The sequence below is a fragment of the Neopelma chrysocephalum genome, unplaced genomic scaffold (assembly GCF_003984885.1).
Source record: "Neopelma chrysocephalum unplaced genomic scaffold, ASM398488v2 Primary Assembly neopelma1_147, whole genome shotgun sequence".
Classification (NCBI taxonomy): domain Eukaryota; kingdom Metazoa; phylum Chordata; class Aves; order Passeriformes; family Pipridae; genus Neopelma; species Neopelma chrysocephalum.
In genome coordinates, this window is record NW_020897809.1 from 176,690 (window position 1) to 195,441 (window position 18,752).

At 42.1% G+C, this 18,752-nt stretch overlaps 2 protein-coding genes across 6 annotated transcripts in view; one reads left to right on the plus strand and one right to left on the minus strand.

The window, feature by feature from the left end:
• Positions 1–297, minus strand: part of IPPK (inositol-pentakisphosphate 2-kinase) — a 62,099-nt gene extending 61,802 nt beyond the window's left edge. Inside the window, exon 1 of the mRNA XM_027700856.1 lies at positions 217–297. Within this exon, the coding sequence (XP_027556657.1) occupies positions 217–239 (23 nt within the window). The 5' untranslated portion in view covers positions 240–297. The remainder of the gene's footprint in view (positions 1–216) is intronic.
• A 194-nt stretch (positions 298–491) lies between these two features.
• Positions 492–17,255, plus strand: ATRIP (ATR interacting protein). 5 transcript variants are annotated; one of them, XR_003536971.1, is made up of 14 exons: positions 492–768; positions 1,949–2,034; positions 3,495–3,665; positions 4,293–4,411; positions 4,709–4,869; positions 6,118–6,216; positions 6,673–6,802; positions 7,916–8,650; positions 9,214–9,356; positions 9,931–10,022; positions 11,037–11,120; positions 11,375–11,624; positions 11,960–15,165; positions 15,815–17,255. XR_003536971.1 is itself a non-coding variant. In XM_027700659.1 (13 exons), the coding sequence occupies exons 1-13, from the start codon at positions 492–494 to the stop codon at positions 12,019–12,021; spliced, it is 2,409 nt and encodes an 802-aa protein (XP_027556460.1). In that variant the 3' UTR covers positions 12,022–17,255. The 5 variants fall into 5 exon arrangements, 4 of the variants coding, with proteins under 4 accessions (XP_027556460.1, XP_027556463.1, XP_027556461.1 ...); XM_027700659.1 differs by having other exon boundaries at positions 11,960–17,255; XM_027700662.1 differs by having other exon boundaries at positions 9,334–9,356; positions 11,960–17,255.
• Positions 17,256–18,752: the final 1,497 nt, after the last annotated feature.

The following is an 18,752-nucleotide window of genomic DNA, read 5'->3' on the forward strand; positions in this document are numbered from 1 at the left end:
GCCCTGTCCGTGTGTCCCTGAGCCCTGTCTGTGAGTCCCCAAACACTGTTTGTGTGTCCCCAAGGACTGTTCATCAGTCCCTGAGGAGGCAAAGGCGGCAGAGGTGTCAGTGCCACAGCCACACAGGATGGGTCCCCACCGCCCTCGTAGCCGCGGTATGACGTCATCCTGCCGGGGACAAACACGGTATGACATAATCACCAGCCCCACACTCACCGTGACGTGACTGCCAGCAGCATTACGTCACCATCAGCAGCGTGACGTCATCCTCCCCCCTCACACGGCGGACGCGCCTTCCCGCCACCCTTCCGGCCAATCCGCGAGGCGCTTGCACCGCGGCCTCTGGCGGCCAATCGCGGGGGCGTTTACAGCCAGTGCCGGGATCGCCGCCGCCCCATTGGCCGCGCGGGGAGCACCGCCCGGCGGTGATTGGCGGGGGGCGTGTCCCGGGCGGCCTCGCGCCGTGAGGGCCCCGCGGGCCCGGTCCCGCCATGGCGGCGCCGCCCGGGCCGCGCAAGCGGAGCGGCCCCGCGCTGGGCGGGGGCAGCGGCGCCGGGGCCGCCCCGCCGGGACTCCACAACGGGCTCCCCCCGCACAAGCGCCCCAAGAGCGCCCCGGCCGGGCCCGCCGACCCCTTCGGGGACAGCGACGACTTCACGGCGGACGACCTGGAGCAGATCGACATCCTGGCCTCGCAGGCGCTGTCGCAGGATCCGCCCGCGGGACTCGCGTGGGGACCCCCGGGGCTGCCCCGGGGCGGGCGGGAAGGTCGGTGTGTCCCGGCACTGCCCCGCTGCTGGGGAAGGGCTTGTTGTCCCTTTAGGACTCATGGAATGGTTCGGGTTGTAAGGACCTGAAAGATCATCCAATTCCCACCTCCTGTCATGGTCAGGGACACCTCCCACTATCGCAGGGTGCTCCAAGCCCCGTCCAACCTGGCCTTGGACACTTCCAGGGATGGAGCAGCCACAGCTTCTCTGGGCAACCTGTGCCAGGGCCTCCCCACCCTCACAGGGAACAATATTTTACCAATATATCCTCTAAACCTGCTCTTTTTCAATTTGAACCCATCCCCTCGTGTCCTGTCACTATGTGCCCTTGTAGATACTCTTGCTCCAGCTTTCCTGTAAGTTCCCTTCAGGGAACTGCATCTGCTCTGGCCACCAGCACCCCCCCCAGTGTCAGAGAGATGGCTGGGATTCAAAGGAATAACAGAAATAACAAAGGGATAGTAATCCCAGCAGGCACATTGCACTGAGCTGTGCCCTGGGGTGTGTGTGGTGACCCTGGCCTGGGACGTGGGTGCTGCACTTTAAACCTGCCAAATAAACGAGTTTCATAAACTTTTAGCTTGCTGTAGTTATCATTCACAGTATCATCACTAACTTTTGTATCCTGGTTGGATGTCGGCCACCAGATTATTTTTTCCCTGTTAATTTTCACTAATAAATGCATAATGTATCGTATTAAAACAGCTGATTTTCAAGTTTGCCTTGAAGAAAGCAAAGCAAACCAGGGGGTTGTTCATAATGAAGTTTAGAGGGCTTAAATCCTCTTAAGTTTAATGTTTTGGCAGTGCTGACACCTGTCATCTCTCCAGGTGAACAAGTTCTCAGTGAACCCTTGTTTGTGCAGGGTGTGTGTTAACTAGTTACCTGGAAGGAATTGCTCACATTTGCTGATGGCCTTCTTTCTGCTTTAAGATACTAAAAGATCTTTAAAGTCCCTTCCAACCCAAACCATTAGATTAGAAATTGGGGGGTGGGAGGGTGTTCTCTGTTTTAAGGATTGATGCACAAGGTTCCTGTGGTGGTTAGGTGAGGCAGTTTACCTGTTTGTGATGATGGTATAAATACTAAGATATTCAGATGTGTGAAATGGCAAATAACATGGTGTTGAGTGATGTTCACACATCATCTGTGCTTCACATCTTGGCTTTTCTCTGCAGCAGAAAGCAGAGCAGAAGATGGGCTGATGAGAGATGCATTCCAGTTTGAAGTACTGCAGACACAGAATGAAGAAAACAAACAGAAGGTTGGCAACATTCTCCCCTCACCTCTAAATGTCACATTTTTGGTAGGGCTGACTGAAAGGTGGGATAAGTCCAGTTCCAAACATTTAATTCTAATCAAGTTGATCAATAATCATTGTAATCCAGGGGTCTGTTAAAATCATTATACTAGAAACAGCTCTAGTAATAATTAAGACTGGTCACTTCAGAGTAGCAAATGCTAATTTGTCAGTTTGACTTGTTCCCTGTCAAATCAATTCTCTGTCCTGTCAGCCAGTCAGCAGGAGTTGTTCTGTGCAACTTAAAGATTTGAGAAAGCAAAGTGACTTTAAAATGGCTTCATGTTACTTCACCTCCTGCTGATCCATTATGGAAAGATACTTAGGGCAAGAAACAGATGTAGAAAAGTAAGAAGGCACAAATTCCTGTACAAAATCTCTCCTTTTTTGGTGCACAGCTTAGGAAGGAAATAAGCCTTGAACAAGTTTATGTTTTACCAGAACAGCCTTTTAGCCTCTGATCAAATTTCATGTAGGTACTTCCTGATACAGAAATATTATATGTGGATTTAATAGTCTATTGTGTATGTTTTTTAAACACTCTGTGTTTGGGTTTGGATACCTTTTACAGGGAAAGAGGTCAGCAGTTTAATGACTCACTGTGTCACGAAATTTTTTCTTTGATTTAATTTTGAACTTAATAAGTGGGTGTGTCATGGCTGCTGTGAGAGACAATAAACAGAGGATAACTTGTGCACTTGCACCTCGATTGATCTTTGTTTCTTTGTGCTTTCCCCCAGCTGGGAGGGTCCTACTCTATTTACCTTTCTTACCTCTGTTCTCTGAATCTTTCCCAGCTCTGTTATATCCATCTTTATCAGGGAATCTCCTACCTGTAAACCATCATTTTACAGTTGTGTAGAGGTGTCTTCTTGCTTTTTTCTTCACGCATTTCTGAGTAACTCATTTATTATCTCTCCAAAGTCTTGTTTCTGGGTGGTGATTTCTGCTCAGTAAGTATTAGAGAGTAAATATGTCATGAAGATACTGTCTGGGTGTGGTACCTTGTCTTAGGACAGAGTTCTTGTTGCCTGCCCTGCTAAATGAAATATTACAATGAAATTAGCAGTGTTATCATCCCAATAATGAATAAATTGTTGATGTGTATGACTAGAAGACTTTTAAAGAAAAAGTAACAATTGCAGAGGAGGGGAAAGAGAAGGATGGTCTTTGGCAGATATCAGAATGGTACATGAACATGTTTCTTTGCTGTCATTTATAATTCTGTTAGAGAAAACAGCAGCTGAGTTTCCTGATTTAATCAGGAAAAGGTTAGAGGCAACATTGCAGAATTTCTGAACTGGGTTGCAGGAGCATTTTCCTCCCTAGAAATTATAAATAAAGACCTAATTTTCAACCACACAGTGATGCAAATACATACTTTTGGCTATGTACATCCTTTAATGGAATTTCTCTGTTGGCAGCTGAAAGAAATGCAGGATGAAATCCTCACTAAAAATGGAGAAATTAAAATTCTGCGTGACTCACTGCAGCAGATGAGGTTTGCTGTGGAGGAACAGAAAAGATCATACCTGCTGCTGGAACAGCAAAAATCTCAGACCTTGAGTGAAAAAGAAAAAGAGTTCTCCAAAAAGGTTTGTAAATATATCAATTCCCTGCAGATCAGATATAGAAGCCAGTTTATGACTTAATGACCATTTAGTCAGAGGAAGAACATTGGTGTGAAATGTCCAAACGATGCATGCTTTTATTTTCTTATCTAAAAGAAAGCATTTGTAAGAACTTGCAGAGGGTTTTCTCTTGCCAAAACAAAAGAGTAAAATTCAGGTGGTAGAGGTTTTCATTTGCTGCCTTTTTTTTTAAGCAACCCCAAGACCATTAAAACTGGAATGTATTTTACGATGGAAAAAAGAGACAGAGCATGCTCCATGCCTCTGATCAGGTTGCTGTTCCTGTTGCAGTCATCTTTCTGAGAGCCCTGGAGAGGACAGGGGCTGCTTTTGTGCTGTTCACTTTGGTCATGCTCTTCGTGGCACTTGGTCTGTCTTAGCCAGTCCCAAATGCTTCTTGCCTGAACTTCTGGCACTTGGTTCTCAGATAGTGTTATTTGGACTAAGATTCATAAAAATGGAGATCTTGTGCAGAGTTTCACAGTAAGTAGATGCTTATCTTGAACTCTTATGGTTACTCCAGTTGCTCTGCAGTTACAACACCCCTAAATTACTCAGTAACAGGAAAACTGTCTTTAATTCCTCCTCCAGTTGCAGTCGTTGCAGTCAGAGCTGCAGTTCAAGGATGCAGAAATTAATGAGTTAAGAACACGACTTCAGAACTGTGAAAGAAATAAACATGTTGTTACTCAGACAGTTCCAACAACAAGGTAGGGGGTTTGGAGAAGGAATTTGTTTTCATTTTTACAAAATGTGTGCTTTAGCTATTAAAAAAAGTTTCCTTTCTTCATGTAGTTTTAGCTCCGTTGTCTTTAAAAAATACAACCACAAAGGTCTGTTCTCTTCTATGAAATTTGCTCAAAAAGAGCCTTTCTTGTATCTAAGACAGAAATTCAAAGAGTTTGTAGTGAAGTAGCTTTAAAACATCAGTGAAAATAAAATAGATTCTTGCTTATTGTTTAGTAAAATAACTACAAAAGAAATACTGATTCACCTTTTTATATTAGCCCTAAAAAGAATTTTGCAGTACAAGTGAAAACAGAAGGATGTTCTCCACAGCCTGGAAGAAGGTCTTTTCCTACAAAAGAATCCTTCAATGCTGAAATGTCCACTAGACCATCGTGTTCTTCAGGAAATTTGATGGCCCCAGCTGCTTCAATCAAAGAAGGTAAATCCATGCACAACTTGCCACATTTGTAGCTGCATGTGAACATTCTGCCTTAGAGAAGGGGTTTTGTACTGCATGACTGAACAGTTGCAGTAAGTTCACTGTAGAGAAAAGCAATGACTTTTATTTTGGTTTTCCTTTAATTTCTTTCCCCTTTATAGCCATTGGAGTTAAACAGCTATGACTGAAATTTGCATCAAGGCCATTTTAATCCACACCTTGGTACCAGATGCCCAGGTGCCAACGATGAAGGGGCCCATTGGCTGCAATAAAAAACTTAATTATGTGATGAACCAAAATATCCAAATTGTTGATCTGCCTTTTCTCATTGAATAAAGAAGAACAGGAAGTAATTTGCCTATTTCTTGAATTGGTCTGCTAGTCAGCTAATGCATTTTTTGTGTTCTTGTTGTTCTGGCTTTTTTTGGGGGGGCGGGGGAGGTTGGATTTTAAAGGGTACATAATTAGCCATATTGAAAGAAGCAACAGAAACAATATTCTCATTTCCTCTTTTATGTGTGGGGCAGTAATTCTTACAACATTGTATCTTGAAATTCATTGAGGAAAGCTTAGGAAATGAATATCTGGATGTTTTTGAAGATTGTTATAATATGAAACAAAATCAGTGGGTTTTTTTATAGCGGCCAACTGCCATGTTTCCAATGGGAAATAGTAAATGGAAGAAACTTGGATATCATCAACTAATCCTTACAGGAAGAGTCATGAAAAATCTGAGATGTTACTGCCAGTTCCAGTGTTCAAGCTGAAACTGTATGGGCAGTAGGGACTGCACCAAAAAGAAAAATGCAGTAGCCTTAAAGCACTAGAATTGCTGCTGGTGGTTATGGTAACAGCACTCAATATGCCAATTTGTTTGAAAAAATACACTTCTTTACTTGCCTTCTGAACCCTGCAAGGCTTTTGGCTTTCGTTTACCTGGTAATTGGGACACAGAGAGAGGATTAAAAGATTATGAAATGCTCAAATTACTTTTTAATTTATTTTTTTAGACTTTACTGTTAATTTTTAGCAGTCCTAATCTCTGCTAGTAGTGGGAATTCAACTTAAGGAATAGGAATTCTGCATTCACCACAGCTCTTAACTACTGGTTGATGTATCTGAGTGTACAAGACAAATGTTTTTTGCCTGGTTTAGTGTCTGAGTCCTTACTGTCCAACACTGAGTGTGTGCAGAGGATGGGCAGAGATCTCTAAGCAAGGCAGTTCTCACAATCACTGTTTGTTCCAGACAGTAAGATGACCCATCCTGAAGTTTCATCCGTGAAGCACCAAGAGGCAACGGGAAAAAACGGTTCCTACAACTCTGCACCTAAACGGAGCACACAGGGTAACTTAATGCTGTTCCTGCAGAAATAAACCCAGGAAAAATGTACTTTAAAAAAAACAAACAACCAAGCCTATAAAACATAAACAGCCAGCTCTAGGAAGTCTTTAGGGAACTTAGTTCCAGTTCACGGTAGAATTGCATCACATCATTGTAGTGTCTGGAGTGGAACATGGAGGGCAAGTCATCAGGACAGTTGGGACATATGGTCATTTGGCTCAAGTTATTCTGCTAATATGGGATTGTAGTTAAAATATCTCTAAATATAGTTTGGTTTATATTTAAATACTATCTTAATTTTTCTGAAAATCATTCTCTTGTTTTGAGAGAGAAAATTCATAATGAAAAAAATCACTTTGAGGTTGAGAGCATTCTAAATAAGGCTGATCTTTTGAAATATTAAATTTTTGTTGTTGGAGATGGTAAAGCTACTCCAAGGACAGTTCTGTGTCCCTTCAGGTTCAATCTTACTGAATGCACTGATGAAGCAGCCCATTGTGCCTGGGTCATTACTAGGACTGTGCCATCTTCTCAGCAGCAGCTCTGAGCCTCTACCTGGAGCTGTGTTGCAGCCCAACTCTCTGGATACGTAAGTTTTATGGGTTTTTTGTTAAATTGTATCTGACATGTTCTTAGTACAGTGGCATTTTCTGTACTAAGAAACAGTCATGTAGGACAGCTCATTCCCTGTGTTAAATGCTGTTTTGCTTAGGCCATTTAATGCAGAATTTGAAACATCATACCACGTCATTGATGATTAATGTGTGATTATCATAGATACTAAACAGTGGGACATCACTAAGTGATAAAGTAGGTTAAGTATCTATTAGGGGAAGGCACGGAATTAAACCTGGGAGTGGCTGTTAGCAGCTTGCATTGAGGGGAAGGACATAAACATGATCATGAGTTAAGTGGGAAGGAAATGTTGAAAATGTGATTAAAACAGTAGGTTTTATATCTTCAAAGTCGAAACTGTGTTTAATTTGTAATGTACAATTTATGTGCATTTTTCCAAGGTACATTTATAGCGACTGGTAAAGCCTTTTAAATATGAATATCAGATATAAATTATAATTGGTTTTCACTTCAGAGAATTAGACCGTAGCTCCTGAAATACCTTTGTTTTTCTGATATTTTATTAGTAATTCTTGTGTTATGTGGGTTCATACAGGGCTCATATCTCATTGCCCTTGCCATTTATGCAGGAAGAGGTGGTGAGTTTGTCCCTTGCAGCTGCAGTTTGACTGGTTAATGACTGAACTCTCTCTCATTTCTGGCCAAGAAAATAATTCTTTATTGTTGTAGTCCTTTAAAAGCCCCTAAATATTCCAGATTAATAGCATGCAGATACTTGTTCTTCCCAGAAGCTACCAGATAACATCAGGGAAGAATATATGACAGGTTAGCAAAAGCCTGAAGTGGGAAAGCCAGTGTTTGAAATGTAGTTTCAGACAGTGGCTTATAGTGAGCTGCTGAAGTTCCTCACCTGTAAACTCTGGCTACTGTAATGAGACTCAGGAATGCTTTGAAATTGCTCTTCCGGGCAGGTCTCAAGGAGTTGGATGATTTTTTCCCCCTCCCAATTCACATTTTATTTTTGGGAACAGGCATTTCTTATTACTCTGGCCTTTCTATTGTTCAGTTCATAATGTGGATCACTCAGATTTCAGCTACCTTCTCTGCCTTTTCCCCTTGGATATAGGAAGTCCACACAACTCCCCAGCAGCAGGACGATGCAAGAAGAAACCACTTCTCTCGTGTCCCTGCAAGAAGCTCAAAAACTTGCAATAACAGGATTGAACTTGATTGCTATGGACCAAGGATTAGCTGAAGGAAGCCCAGCAGAAGGCCAGGGAGGGCTCCTGCCCCTCCCACAGTGCAGAATCCAAGGAGCTGTGCACCTCCTGCCCCTGGTGGAACACCACGTCAGTGCCTATTGCCGGGCAGGACAACTGCCGGACACGTCCGGGAATGGTTCCTGTGGAAACCATTCCACTGTTTCTTCCAGAACCAGCACAAGTACGGTGTCGAGTAAGGAGGACTTCAGGTTGTCTCTTGAGGAAACTGCAGTTATATCGCTGGGAATCCTTTATTATTTAGTGTTCTATAGCTGGGACGTTGTCCACACATTGCTGGCTGCTGGAGCAGAAAAAGGTGCTGCTGCTGCTGGAGACGAACAGGTTTCCAAGATGGACAAAAATGTGTTGTGTGACAATCAGTGTGATAATAAAGAAGATACCAGGACACAAGGAGGGCTGCCTGCAGCTCCACAGGATGCTCCCAATAATGATCGAGCTCAACATTCTTTGTTTAAAAAGCTTCTTCAGGTTTTAGCTTTTTCTGCTGCAAGGGGTTCCCAGACTGACAGAATCCTGAACCAGAGCCTACAGGTTTTGGTGAAATTAGCTGAAAATTCAACAATGGACTTGATAATAAAGTAAGTCAGTAATAGTTTTACAATGATTTCAGACTCTGGTGTTCAGCAGTTTCCCTCCCCTGGTGAAACCAATCTGTGCAGATACAAGTTGAAGTTTTGCCCTGTACGAGAGAAATCACATTTCTCAGATCACCTTTGGGAAGCAGTTGAGGATCTTTCTATTACCTTTGCTGCTAATGAGTGTGATAATCATCCCTGATCAGTTTGAAAGTGAGGAAACTTCTTAAGGCCACATGCAGTGAATCAGAATGTCTATAATATTGATTTGGGGTTTTTTTTTGTGATTGCTGGGAGATGCATAAGGAAGGAGAGCACAGGGTCTCATTCTGGCAGGTAAAATGCCAGTCAAAAGTAAAGCATTTCATCACAACCACAGTGTGAACTGCAGTGACTGCCAAGTGTCACAATGTTTTTCAGTATATTTTGTATTTATGACACCTAATTTGAGATCAGTTACATTCTGAATAGCTAAAAGGGCACAAATTACGGGACCTTGTACAAGAAATGGTGTATTTTCAACTTGTCAGTGCATTTCCCATTTCTAAGAGAGTTTTCTTTTGAAGTTTTCAGCAGTTGCTGAGCAGCCAGACCCTGCTGCACTGCCTGTGTCCAGAGACCCCCCTGCCTGCCGTGCTGCTGACTGTGAGACTGCTGGGTGTCCTCGCTCAGCACCAGGGCTTGGCTGCTCAGCTGTGTTCTCACTCAGGTAAAGGACTGCAGGGCACAGAGCACTGTTACCATCACTCAAAGGAATGCAAACAGGCCTTGCTCCGAGGTGCTAAAACCCCAAAAGGCAAAAAGCCTGATGTGCTCCCTGAAACCTTGTTTTCTAGTGCAGTGTTTCAGTTATTATTTAAATATTATTTATCTCAGGGCATCTGCCTACATGTGGTGCTTTTAATAGCCATGTGGATTTTTAAAATTGTCAAGATTAGCATTCATTGTATTAAATGTTGGTGAAGAAAAAAGGGTTTTTGAGGAGTTCTGAAATTTAAATATCTGTGCATTGTTGAGCTTGGGGATTCCATTACCCTGCATGACAAATGGTCTCTGTCCAGTTCCTTATGAATGAAGTAGGACAGGATTAGCACAAAGGCACATGCAAAGTTATGGGATACTAATTTCACCGGCACTGCTTAAGATGTGTGAAGTAAAGCAAGAAGTGGGGCCTGTACCACGAGTCCTAGGAGAGCACTTGAAATGTGAATTAATTTTTATTTAAAAGAATTAATTTTTGTCATGAACAATGGACTGAAAGAACAAAGTTCTCTCTGTTTCAGACACCTGCCTTCTCCTTGCACTGTACATGTACATAACATCAAGACCAGATAAATCAGCATCTGAAATGCTTTGGCTTCAGCTGGAACAAGAGGTAACCATGTGGCTGTTTGTTCACATGCTCTTTCCTGCTCTTTCCAGTTGGGGGAGTGGGAGGAGCAGGACAAGGCACGAATTGCCTGAAAACAATTTCTTTCTCTAGCTGAAATAGAAACTGAAACTTTGGGCCTGCAGTAAGGGATTACATTGTTGGGTTTGTTTTTTTTTAAAAGGACCTGCTTGAAACTGAATCAGTAACTACTCTAAAAGAACATCTGTCATAATATCTTTTAAGTTACTGAAAAAACAATAAAGATTCTAGGATGGCTACAGATGTTCAACACCAAGCTTTATTTTGCTTTTAGATCAATAGAAGAGTAAAAAGAAGCAAGATCTAGGTTTCATTTTGATTGTCTTAATTCCCTCTATTACATCTAAAAGGCAGACCAGAGTGATTTAGGATTATATTCCTTGTATTCAGTGGAAATGCTAACTTGCTGTATAATAGCCATGGTTATATATAGAAAGAAAGGCTGTTAAATGTAATTTGTGTTGTTTGTACTGACAGAAGAGACTTGAGGTTCTATTTGCTCCACTTCTGCTCTCGTTTTAAAGAATTTTGAACCCTTTCCATTATCCCCCTGCCTGCTCTGTTATACTAAAGTACATTTGCATGCAGTGAATTAAGGCCCCCTGACCTCGTTGGCTGCTCATCAGAAAGTCGAAAAGGTTTCTGTGCAAGGCAAATTCTACATCTGTAAAGTTTTACAGGGAAAAAAACTATTACAGTTTGGGGGCATAAAAGAGATCAGCTGCTCAGGAAAAAACAAGAACGTTGGAAACCAGCAGCGAAATACTGTTTGTGCCCCTCCCTGTGTGTAGCTCAGCCCCTGTAATGTGGTGTGTGTTTGTGACAGGCAGTCGGGCTCCTGTAACATGGTGTGTGTTTGTGACAGGCAGGATCCTGTAACATGGTGTGTGTTTGTGACAGGCAGTGAGGCTCCTGTAGCACTGTGTGTGTTTGTGACAGGCAGTCAGGTTCCTGTAACATGGTGTGTGTTTGTGACAGGCAGTCCGGCTCCTGACACGGCGCACGAGGTGCTCCAGACCAGCGCTCTTGTCACCTGGCACAGCCTGTCAGTGCAACCTCGAGGTGAGTCACCACAGCCCCCAACTTTAATCTGCTGAGAACTTCCAGGTACTCAGTGCTGGAATAGCTTTCTGCCCCCTTGTTTTAGCTACAAGGAAACAGAAGTGTCCTGTACTTTACAGGATGCCACCTCCCTAGGGAGCTTGCTTTGGCTGGCTAGAAAATAATCTCTTCAAACTTCTGAATTTCAGAGTAAAGTTCACAATGAAAGAAGTTTTCTGCTACTGTATTTTAACTTTGTGTTTTTCCTCTTGCAGGTGGTTAAGGCACTAATTATAATGTTGCACAGGCAGTGGATGAAGATGAGAAGAGCTGAGAACAGCTCGTGTGCACATAAGGAACAAATTATTCAGTTTTTACGGGATGCTGTTTTACTCTTGCACAGCCTGTCTCAGAAAGATAAACTGTTCCATGAGCACTGCTTAGAAGTTCTTCATCAATATGACCAAGCCATGCCAGGCATAAGAGTCATTCTCAAAAAGACTAAAAAACTGAGTGCCTGTGAAGGTAAAAATCAGTCAGATGTTGGTCTTTTTCCATGCTGTAGAAATAGAAATTTCCCTTCTGTCCCTTTCCTCATTTAACAAGTACCATGGATGGTTCCTGCTCAGACCTCTGAAGTCAGGCCATAGTCTTGTGCTTCTCAATATTCACTATATTTAACCAATGCTTTACTATTCTTCTTTAATAGTTGTATTTTGTTCTTCTGTCCAAAGAAATACACCCCTCCAATCTGTTTGCTGTCTACAGTCAGGATGTTTTAAAATGTAGATACCAGTGACAGTTACACTGTATCAAGTAGAAAAAATGACTCTCTGAAACATGACTATTTGTTGTTGCAGAGCTGATTTTGGATGAGTTGTATCCTCCTGAGCCAGAAGACCATGGAATGGACTCCAGCTAGCCAACGTCTCACACAGATCTGTCCTTCCTCAGCTGAATCATCATAATCATTGCCAGTGCAAATGTGAACTTTAAATCGTCCCTTTATTAAGTGACAGCCTAAAGGTTGCATTCAAAGGCAGCACAATTAAGACACGTTTCTTTGCTGTAATTATTTCAGTGCCATTGAAATGTAGCTGAAAGTAAACAAATTTTGAGATGAGAATGACACTGCAATGGACTTATGATTGGCCCTGGTTATGAATTTCATCCTGTACAAAACTGCTGGGAATGGAAGGGAAATGTCTCTCCGTGTCCTCTGTTTTCCTGTGACTACAGCTGAATTTATGATGCTGAACGTGCCAAGATGTTTGGGATCACTGCATTCATATGAAAGCCTTTTGAACACATTTTCTTTTGTAATTTTAACTCTTTCTTGCTTGACTTCCAAAATTTTCATGTTGATATTAGTAAACAGTTTACAGTGATTTTAAAAACCTTTCTAGAAGTAACTTGGAGTTGGCAGTTCACTACAGGGCTTTGAATTTCTTGCTGAGAATTGGTCACCTGAGTTCACTCAATTTTCCTGAATCTGTTGAAAGTGTAACTATGGAGATGCCAAAACAAACAAACAAAAAATACTAGACCTTACATTTTTTAAAATTCACCTTGAAAGAGTAAGATGGTGCTGTTGAGGACTCCATCCTAGGTTATAAAGGGATATTTAAGTGTGTGCAGAATGACTGGGGCTTTTTGGTCACTGTGAAGGTGAATGACCATCTCATTCCTAGGATACAGCACTGAAGGTTGGAGGAAGAGCTGCTGCTCCCTGCACAATCACAGTCACGCTGGGCTGCAGGTTATCAACTGAGCCTAAAATGGGAGGTGTGAGTGCTTTTAAAATGAGCCCATGGGTTTGTGTTTATAAATGGGAGAGCTTTTTTCATTTTTCCACAGGTGCTTGATTTAGAAAGAGCCTGGATCCAGGGAACAGCAGGAGGAGAGACCATACTACAGTGGGAAGGAAGCTCTTGGAAACATTCAGTTCCCTGGTCACGCCCAAAGAAGCTGTGTCCTGCCCTGGGGCAAAGAGCCCCACTCCAGTGGGCTCAAAGAGCTCCTGACTTGGTTTGTGCTTTGGAAAAGAACTTTTTCAGAGACTTCTGTGCAGGAATAACCAGGGAAATAATCCATCATCTCCCAAGGGCTGAAGCTTCTCCCAGCCCAGCCTGGGCTCAGCCTCCCCTCCTGGAGCAGCAGCTCTGCAGAGGCAGGGCCGGGTCGTTCCTGTGAAACACAAGCTGCCAACTGCTCCTCTCAGCAGCAGGTTTCAAGTCCCCTGTAGCATCTGGAAAACTGCCATTTTCCTGCTTAAATGCAGCAAGGAAGGATGAACAGGCACATACAGCAAGGCCTTCTGAGCCTGTGTGTGACTGCACAGCCACAAGCCTGGAACTGCCCCCGAGCCCTGGACAAGACACCAGAGGCTGTGTGACAAAAACAACAGTTGGCTTATCCACGGAAAACAAACAAATAGAAACTCAATACAACAAAAAAACCCCACACAAACAAAAACCCAACACCAACCGCCAAACACAGCATTTCCTGGCCTTCAGGATTAGATGAGAGAGAAGAGCTTGAGAATGTCATGTAAAAACCCTTTCCTTCCTCAAAACCAAAATAAACATTAAGATAATTCTTCGAGAACAGCCCCACAAGCATGAGCTGTGGTAAAGCTGTATCTGAACATGAGCCTGCTGGGAGTGGCAAGCTTAGGACAGCTCTAACAAAGACATGACAGTCACAATATCCCAAAATACAGTGACCTGCCATCACTTTTTAACTGTTCTCACTGCTTAGTTTCTCTAAACATCATTTGAGTTTATAGAGATAAGATACATTTAATCCCCTTTGGGTGAACAGACCAAAACTGTTAAGAAGAGTTTGGACAAAAACCAGTTAATGAATCCCAAATTGTTGAAGCAATCCAGCCATAAAAAAATGTTTAAAAAATTCCTGGCCTCATCCAAAGGGGGTGTGTGTATGGCAACTTGGAAAAAGGGAAAAGTGGATTATTGCTGAACTTCATATAAACAGAAGTGTTATCTGTGGAAAAAACTGCCAGGAAAATCCCTAACTGTTCCTTCCTGGCTCTGCATCCCCAACCATCCACCCACTCACAGACACCACCTGGACATGTACATTTACACTCTCATTGAGTTTTCTTCCAGCTTTTGACTTTAAACTGGTATAATCCAGGCTCCATACCCCAAACAGACCCAAACCCCTACACTTCCCCTGGCAGAAATTATGGTAACATCACGGTGTTATAAAATTAAACCAGAGCTTTTAAAATTAAAGGCATTTCCTGTGACTGAAAAGTTCACATTCCTAAAGCAAAATGAGGCTGCACTCCTAAAGAGAAAAGGCAGAAATAAACATACTTACAGGACTGCCATAATTCCCTATTTGTTAAATCATTTATGGTGACCAATCTTTCGTTGGAATTATTGCAAGATTGTAAAAAAGGAAGAATTACTGAAGGTCAGTACATTCTCTTGGAATTTTTCTTGGGATTAAAAAGATCCAACCATGTGTGCAACAGCTGATTATCCCCTGAAAAAAACTGAAGCATTTTTACACATTTTGGGGCTACTGCTTTACTGTCTTCATGACCCAAAACCAACAGGCAGTTCTCATCAGACAGTCCCCGAAGAATTCCCAGCAGAGCAGCTTTCCCGAGGCCAGTTTGCATTTCCCCAACATGTTCTGGATAAGCTGTGCCTCTGTATTAACTGAGAAAAGGAATTTACTCTGGCATTGAGAGCAGTCACAGGACTGAACAATGAAGTGTTGAGCAACAAGGAAAACCACTGGGCATGTTCTACACATGATTATCACATTCCTCAGCTGCAGCCACCCATCTGCTCCCTTGCCTGTGGGGATGGCAGATGGAGTTTCCCCTTGGATAAGCTGAGCTGACCAGAGCTGGAGTTTTCCTGCTCAACGAACTGTACTTTGCACACCTTGTAGAATCACGGACCGGGTGAGGCTGGGAGGGGCCTCTGTAGCTCCCAATCAAACCAACCTTCCACTGAGAAGACAAGCAACTGCTTTGTGTCACATCAGGCCTCAAAACTCGTTTTTATAAACTAAGCTGAACTAGGTGAGGATGGCAAATACAAAATATCTCATCATGTAGCAACATCCCCAAGTTGTTTTTATTCATATTAATCCCACTAGTGTGAAACTGCTTAAAAAACATGTTTAGCCTGTGCCAAACTATTAGAACAGTAAGTCATCTTAACCACTGAATAATGTTTTTATGTCACAGTCTGCAATATTATTTATGGTTATAGTGGCCAAATGGTTACAATTAAAGTCAAATGTAGCAGTTCTGCCTACAAAAGGACTGTGTATTATCTGCTGTGAATGTAACAGCAAATGCAAACTTACATTTCCAGCATAAATTGTTAAAAAATTGCCCACCATTGATTCTAACAGCAGACTGATAAATAAAGGTGATCTGTGAGCTTTATAAAGATCTACAAACCCACTGTGACTGAAGTTATCCAAGTGCTTCCAAGAGTCAGGGCCAACAGCCAGAGTGCTGAACATGGACTAGTCTTAAAAGTCTCAGTTCTAAAGTTGTCAGTGCATTAATGCTCTGAATAGTTGCTCAAGGGGTAACCTGTTTTTGAAAATACCCAGAGGAAATGGCTACTTTATTTTCATATATGGTGAGAATATAACAAATAACTGTAGAATCTCCTAACAGAGATAACACAGAACGGTAATTTTCTTTGTCTGTGTAGAGGTTGGTTTTTGAGAATGCAGCTGAACCATTTGTTTTGCTGAAGAACCTTCTTTACAGCACAGCTGAGCTGCAGCACCAGTCCAGCAGCCCATAAAGGACATCCTACCTGATCCAAGGGCTGAAGTAACATTGGAGAGTGAACCACAAATCCAACTGCAGGAGCAAACCTTAAAATGAAGTTTCCAGTAGCTGATTTAACAGTTGTTTTGACTGCAGTAGATATCAGAGGTTATCTTACAAAATTCTTCCCTCTAGTGAAACAAAAAGTGAAACAGCCACGAGTTTGTCAGTTTGCAGGAGAGGAGGGACAGCACCGAGGTGGAAATGGCATCACTTCCAAACTGTACAGGGGAACCAGAGGGGCCTGTGCCACTCTGCACCAGGCAGAGCCTCCTCATTATCCACTACTGACAAAAGCAGTTGTGTCTGATCCTAAATACATCACTTTACAACAGAAAAACATCCTTTATAACATGGCTCACTCGCCCTGAGTGGAGGCTGCCACAGGAAGGTGAAGCAGAGGAAGCTACTCCATCAATAAATCCTGAGCTCTTGAAAGGATAAAACAATGTTTTTCTTCAGTTTTGTCTCACCTCTGCCAGGTTTAACCTGGGGACTTTTGTCCCTCTTATGTAGCTCACTGTAAATCTGACCAGATTCCTGTGGCACAGGCTGCAAGAACTACACGAGGTCAAATAGTAACCAGAGGGAAAAAACCAGACCCCAAACCACTGGCTAAAGCAAACCTGGCAGGTTATCATACATGCCTAGAGTCAATACTGAGTTTCCATATTTGGAAAAAAATAAAACAGGCAAGAATTGCTTGTTTGGCAATAACTACTGAAGTTTTTCCCTCCTTTGTGTCCAGCTCCTCCACACAACCCTGTCATGGGCTTTTAATTCACGCCAAGTTTTGTTCTGGAAAAATTCACACTACTGTAAACATCTGCCGATTAAACATCATGAAAACATAACCAGCAATATTCCTCACCTAAGCCTGAGCTCTCAGCTTTTCAGTTCAGCAGTTTGCTCTCCTATATGACATTTTGCTGCAGTAAAGGGTGAAGGTCCCTTTGAAGCCCTAAGGGCTCGTTAAAGGAGATCTGCAGGTTTTAATCAAAGCAGCAGCTCCTGCTCCTCAGCCCTGTGTGCAGAGAGAGGGGAAGGCACAGAGCTTTCCTGTGCACATCACCTCCCAAACCCAGCCATGCTGCACCTGCTACCAAGTCCTGGGAAAAGAAAAACAGATTAACTAAAAAGCAGTGGCAAAAAAACCCACCAGAAATAACTCTGATTTCCTGGTGTCATTTCCAGCCCAAACATTAATCGTATGTTTTCTACATTTAGGTTTCTAGGAGCATATGTTTTGTCTGCTGTGCTCATTTAACTAATAGAAGTTCTGTTGAGAAAATGTGGAAAAAAATTTGGCAGTAAAGTGATCTATATTTCACTTGCAACACATTATCAGCCTGCAGCTGAGGCTACAACAAGTTCAAGAACAGATGTTACAAAACTACACAATTATTGTGGGGTTTTGTTTGGGTGTTTGTGGGTTTTTTTGTTTTATTTTTGTTTTTCTCCCTTCCCCCCTTTTCTTTCAAATCCTACATTGGAACTTAGCTGGCAATTCAATGTAATAATGATGATACACTCAAAACCCTCCACCAATTCAGGGCTGGTTGGTGTCTTATAAAGAGAATTCTTCACCTGCTCAAAGAAAATATTTTCAGATGAAAGACTAATGAGTGGGGGGGAAGGTGTGGACACAACCTTTCAAAAGCGTTTTTCTTCAAAACTATAAAATACACAAACACACGAGCAAAAATATTTTCACAGAGTAGAAAGCATCACTTACCACACACACAGTTGGACAAACTGATAAATGATACTCAACACACGAGCCTAAATACACGCTGGGAAGATATTAAACTTTAATCAAATTACAGACTTTGAAATCTACCACCTTGTCTGTGTTAGATTTTTCAAATGTCTTGGGATTTGGTAGCCAATGCATTCAACCTTCATGCATTTAATGTACTCCTTAGGCCAGACAAGGCCTTAGAATCAATCCTCTTGGATTAGCTTTGCAGAGTATCATTCAGGAGTTTACACTGTCCCTCCTTTATGTTGTGACCTGTAGTGTTGTGATTAGGCTTCAGTCTTCACTACCCAAAGAGGTATTTGGGATACAAATTGGCTTAAAATACACTCAGTAACACGAGCTGTCAAACATTACAAAGTAAAATGTAGCTTTGGAGATACACCCCTAAATGATACTCAAAATGAGGCTAAGAAAAAGCTGACAGAATGTACTTCAAACACTGTATTTATTACAAAGGTGCATAGAGTTTATGCCATTTGGTTTGAATACTTATGTTTAACCTACAAACAACATACAAAGCGAGGTTACAGTATGTAACAAAAGCAACAATGATTATCTACTAAATTCAATACAATAAAATATTCTACTGTATTTAATTTCACAAAACATTTCTGAAACAAAGGCACTTACAGAATTAAAACCAAATTAAGATATACTCTTTCAACATTTAAAGTTTTAGTTCCATTCCCCCTCCCTACAGCACTGTGGATAACTAGTGATGTGAAGGCAACAGCTACTTGGAATGACACATCAGCAGTGCTTAAACTAAAAATGTATGGATCATCTCCTCCATTTTTTCTATAACCATCCCATTCCTTTACCTGTATAAAAACAAGCTTCAACAAGTTGCAGGGCAACAGGCAAGTCAAATTTGGTCCTACATCTTATTGTTAATGATGATAAATTCACTAACAATAAGAAAAGATCTGGTTAACTGCTCCAATTGTGAACTGGATAATTCTCTCTTTTTCCAATGAGTTTTGTAACTGAGTTAGTAACACTGCTGCTAAAGTAGTTCCTTGTGCATTAATGATTCATCTCTTCACTTGTCCAT

What these genes read in the sequence shown, in the direction of transcription:
- ATRIP (XM_027700659.1), top strand. Translation starts at nt 492, where the DNA reads ATGGCGGCGCCGCCCGGGCCGCGCAAGCGGAGCGGCCCCGCGCTGGGC. An exon ending in GGCTTCAGCTGGAACAAGAG is followed by an intron (nt 10,023 to 11,036) that starts GTAACCATGTGG and finishes TGTTTGTGACAG; the next exon opens with GCAGTCCGGCTCCTGACACG. An exon ending in AAAACTGAGTGCCTGTGAAG is followed by an intron (nt 11,625 to 11,959) that starts GTAAAAATCAGT and finishes TTGTTGTTGCAG; the next exon opens with AGCTGATTTTGGATGAGTTG.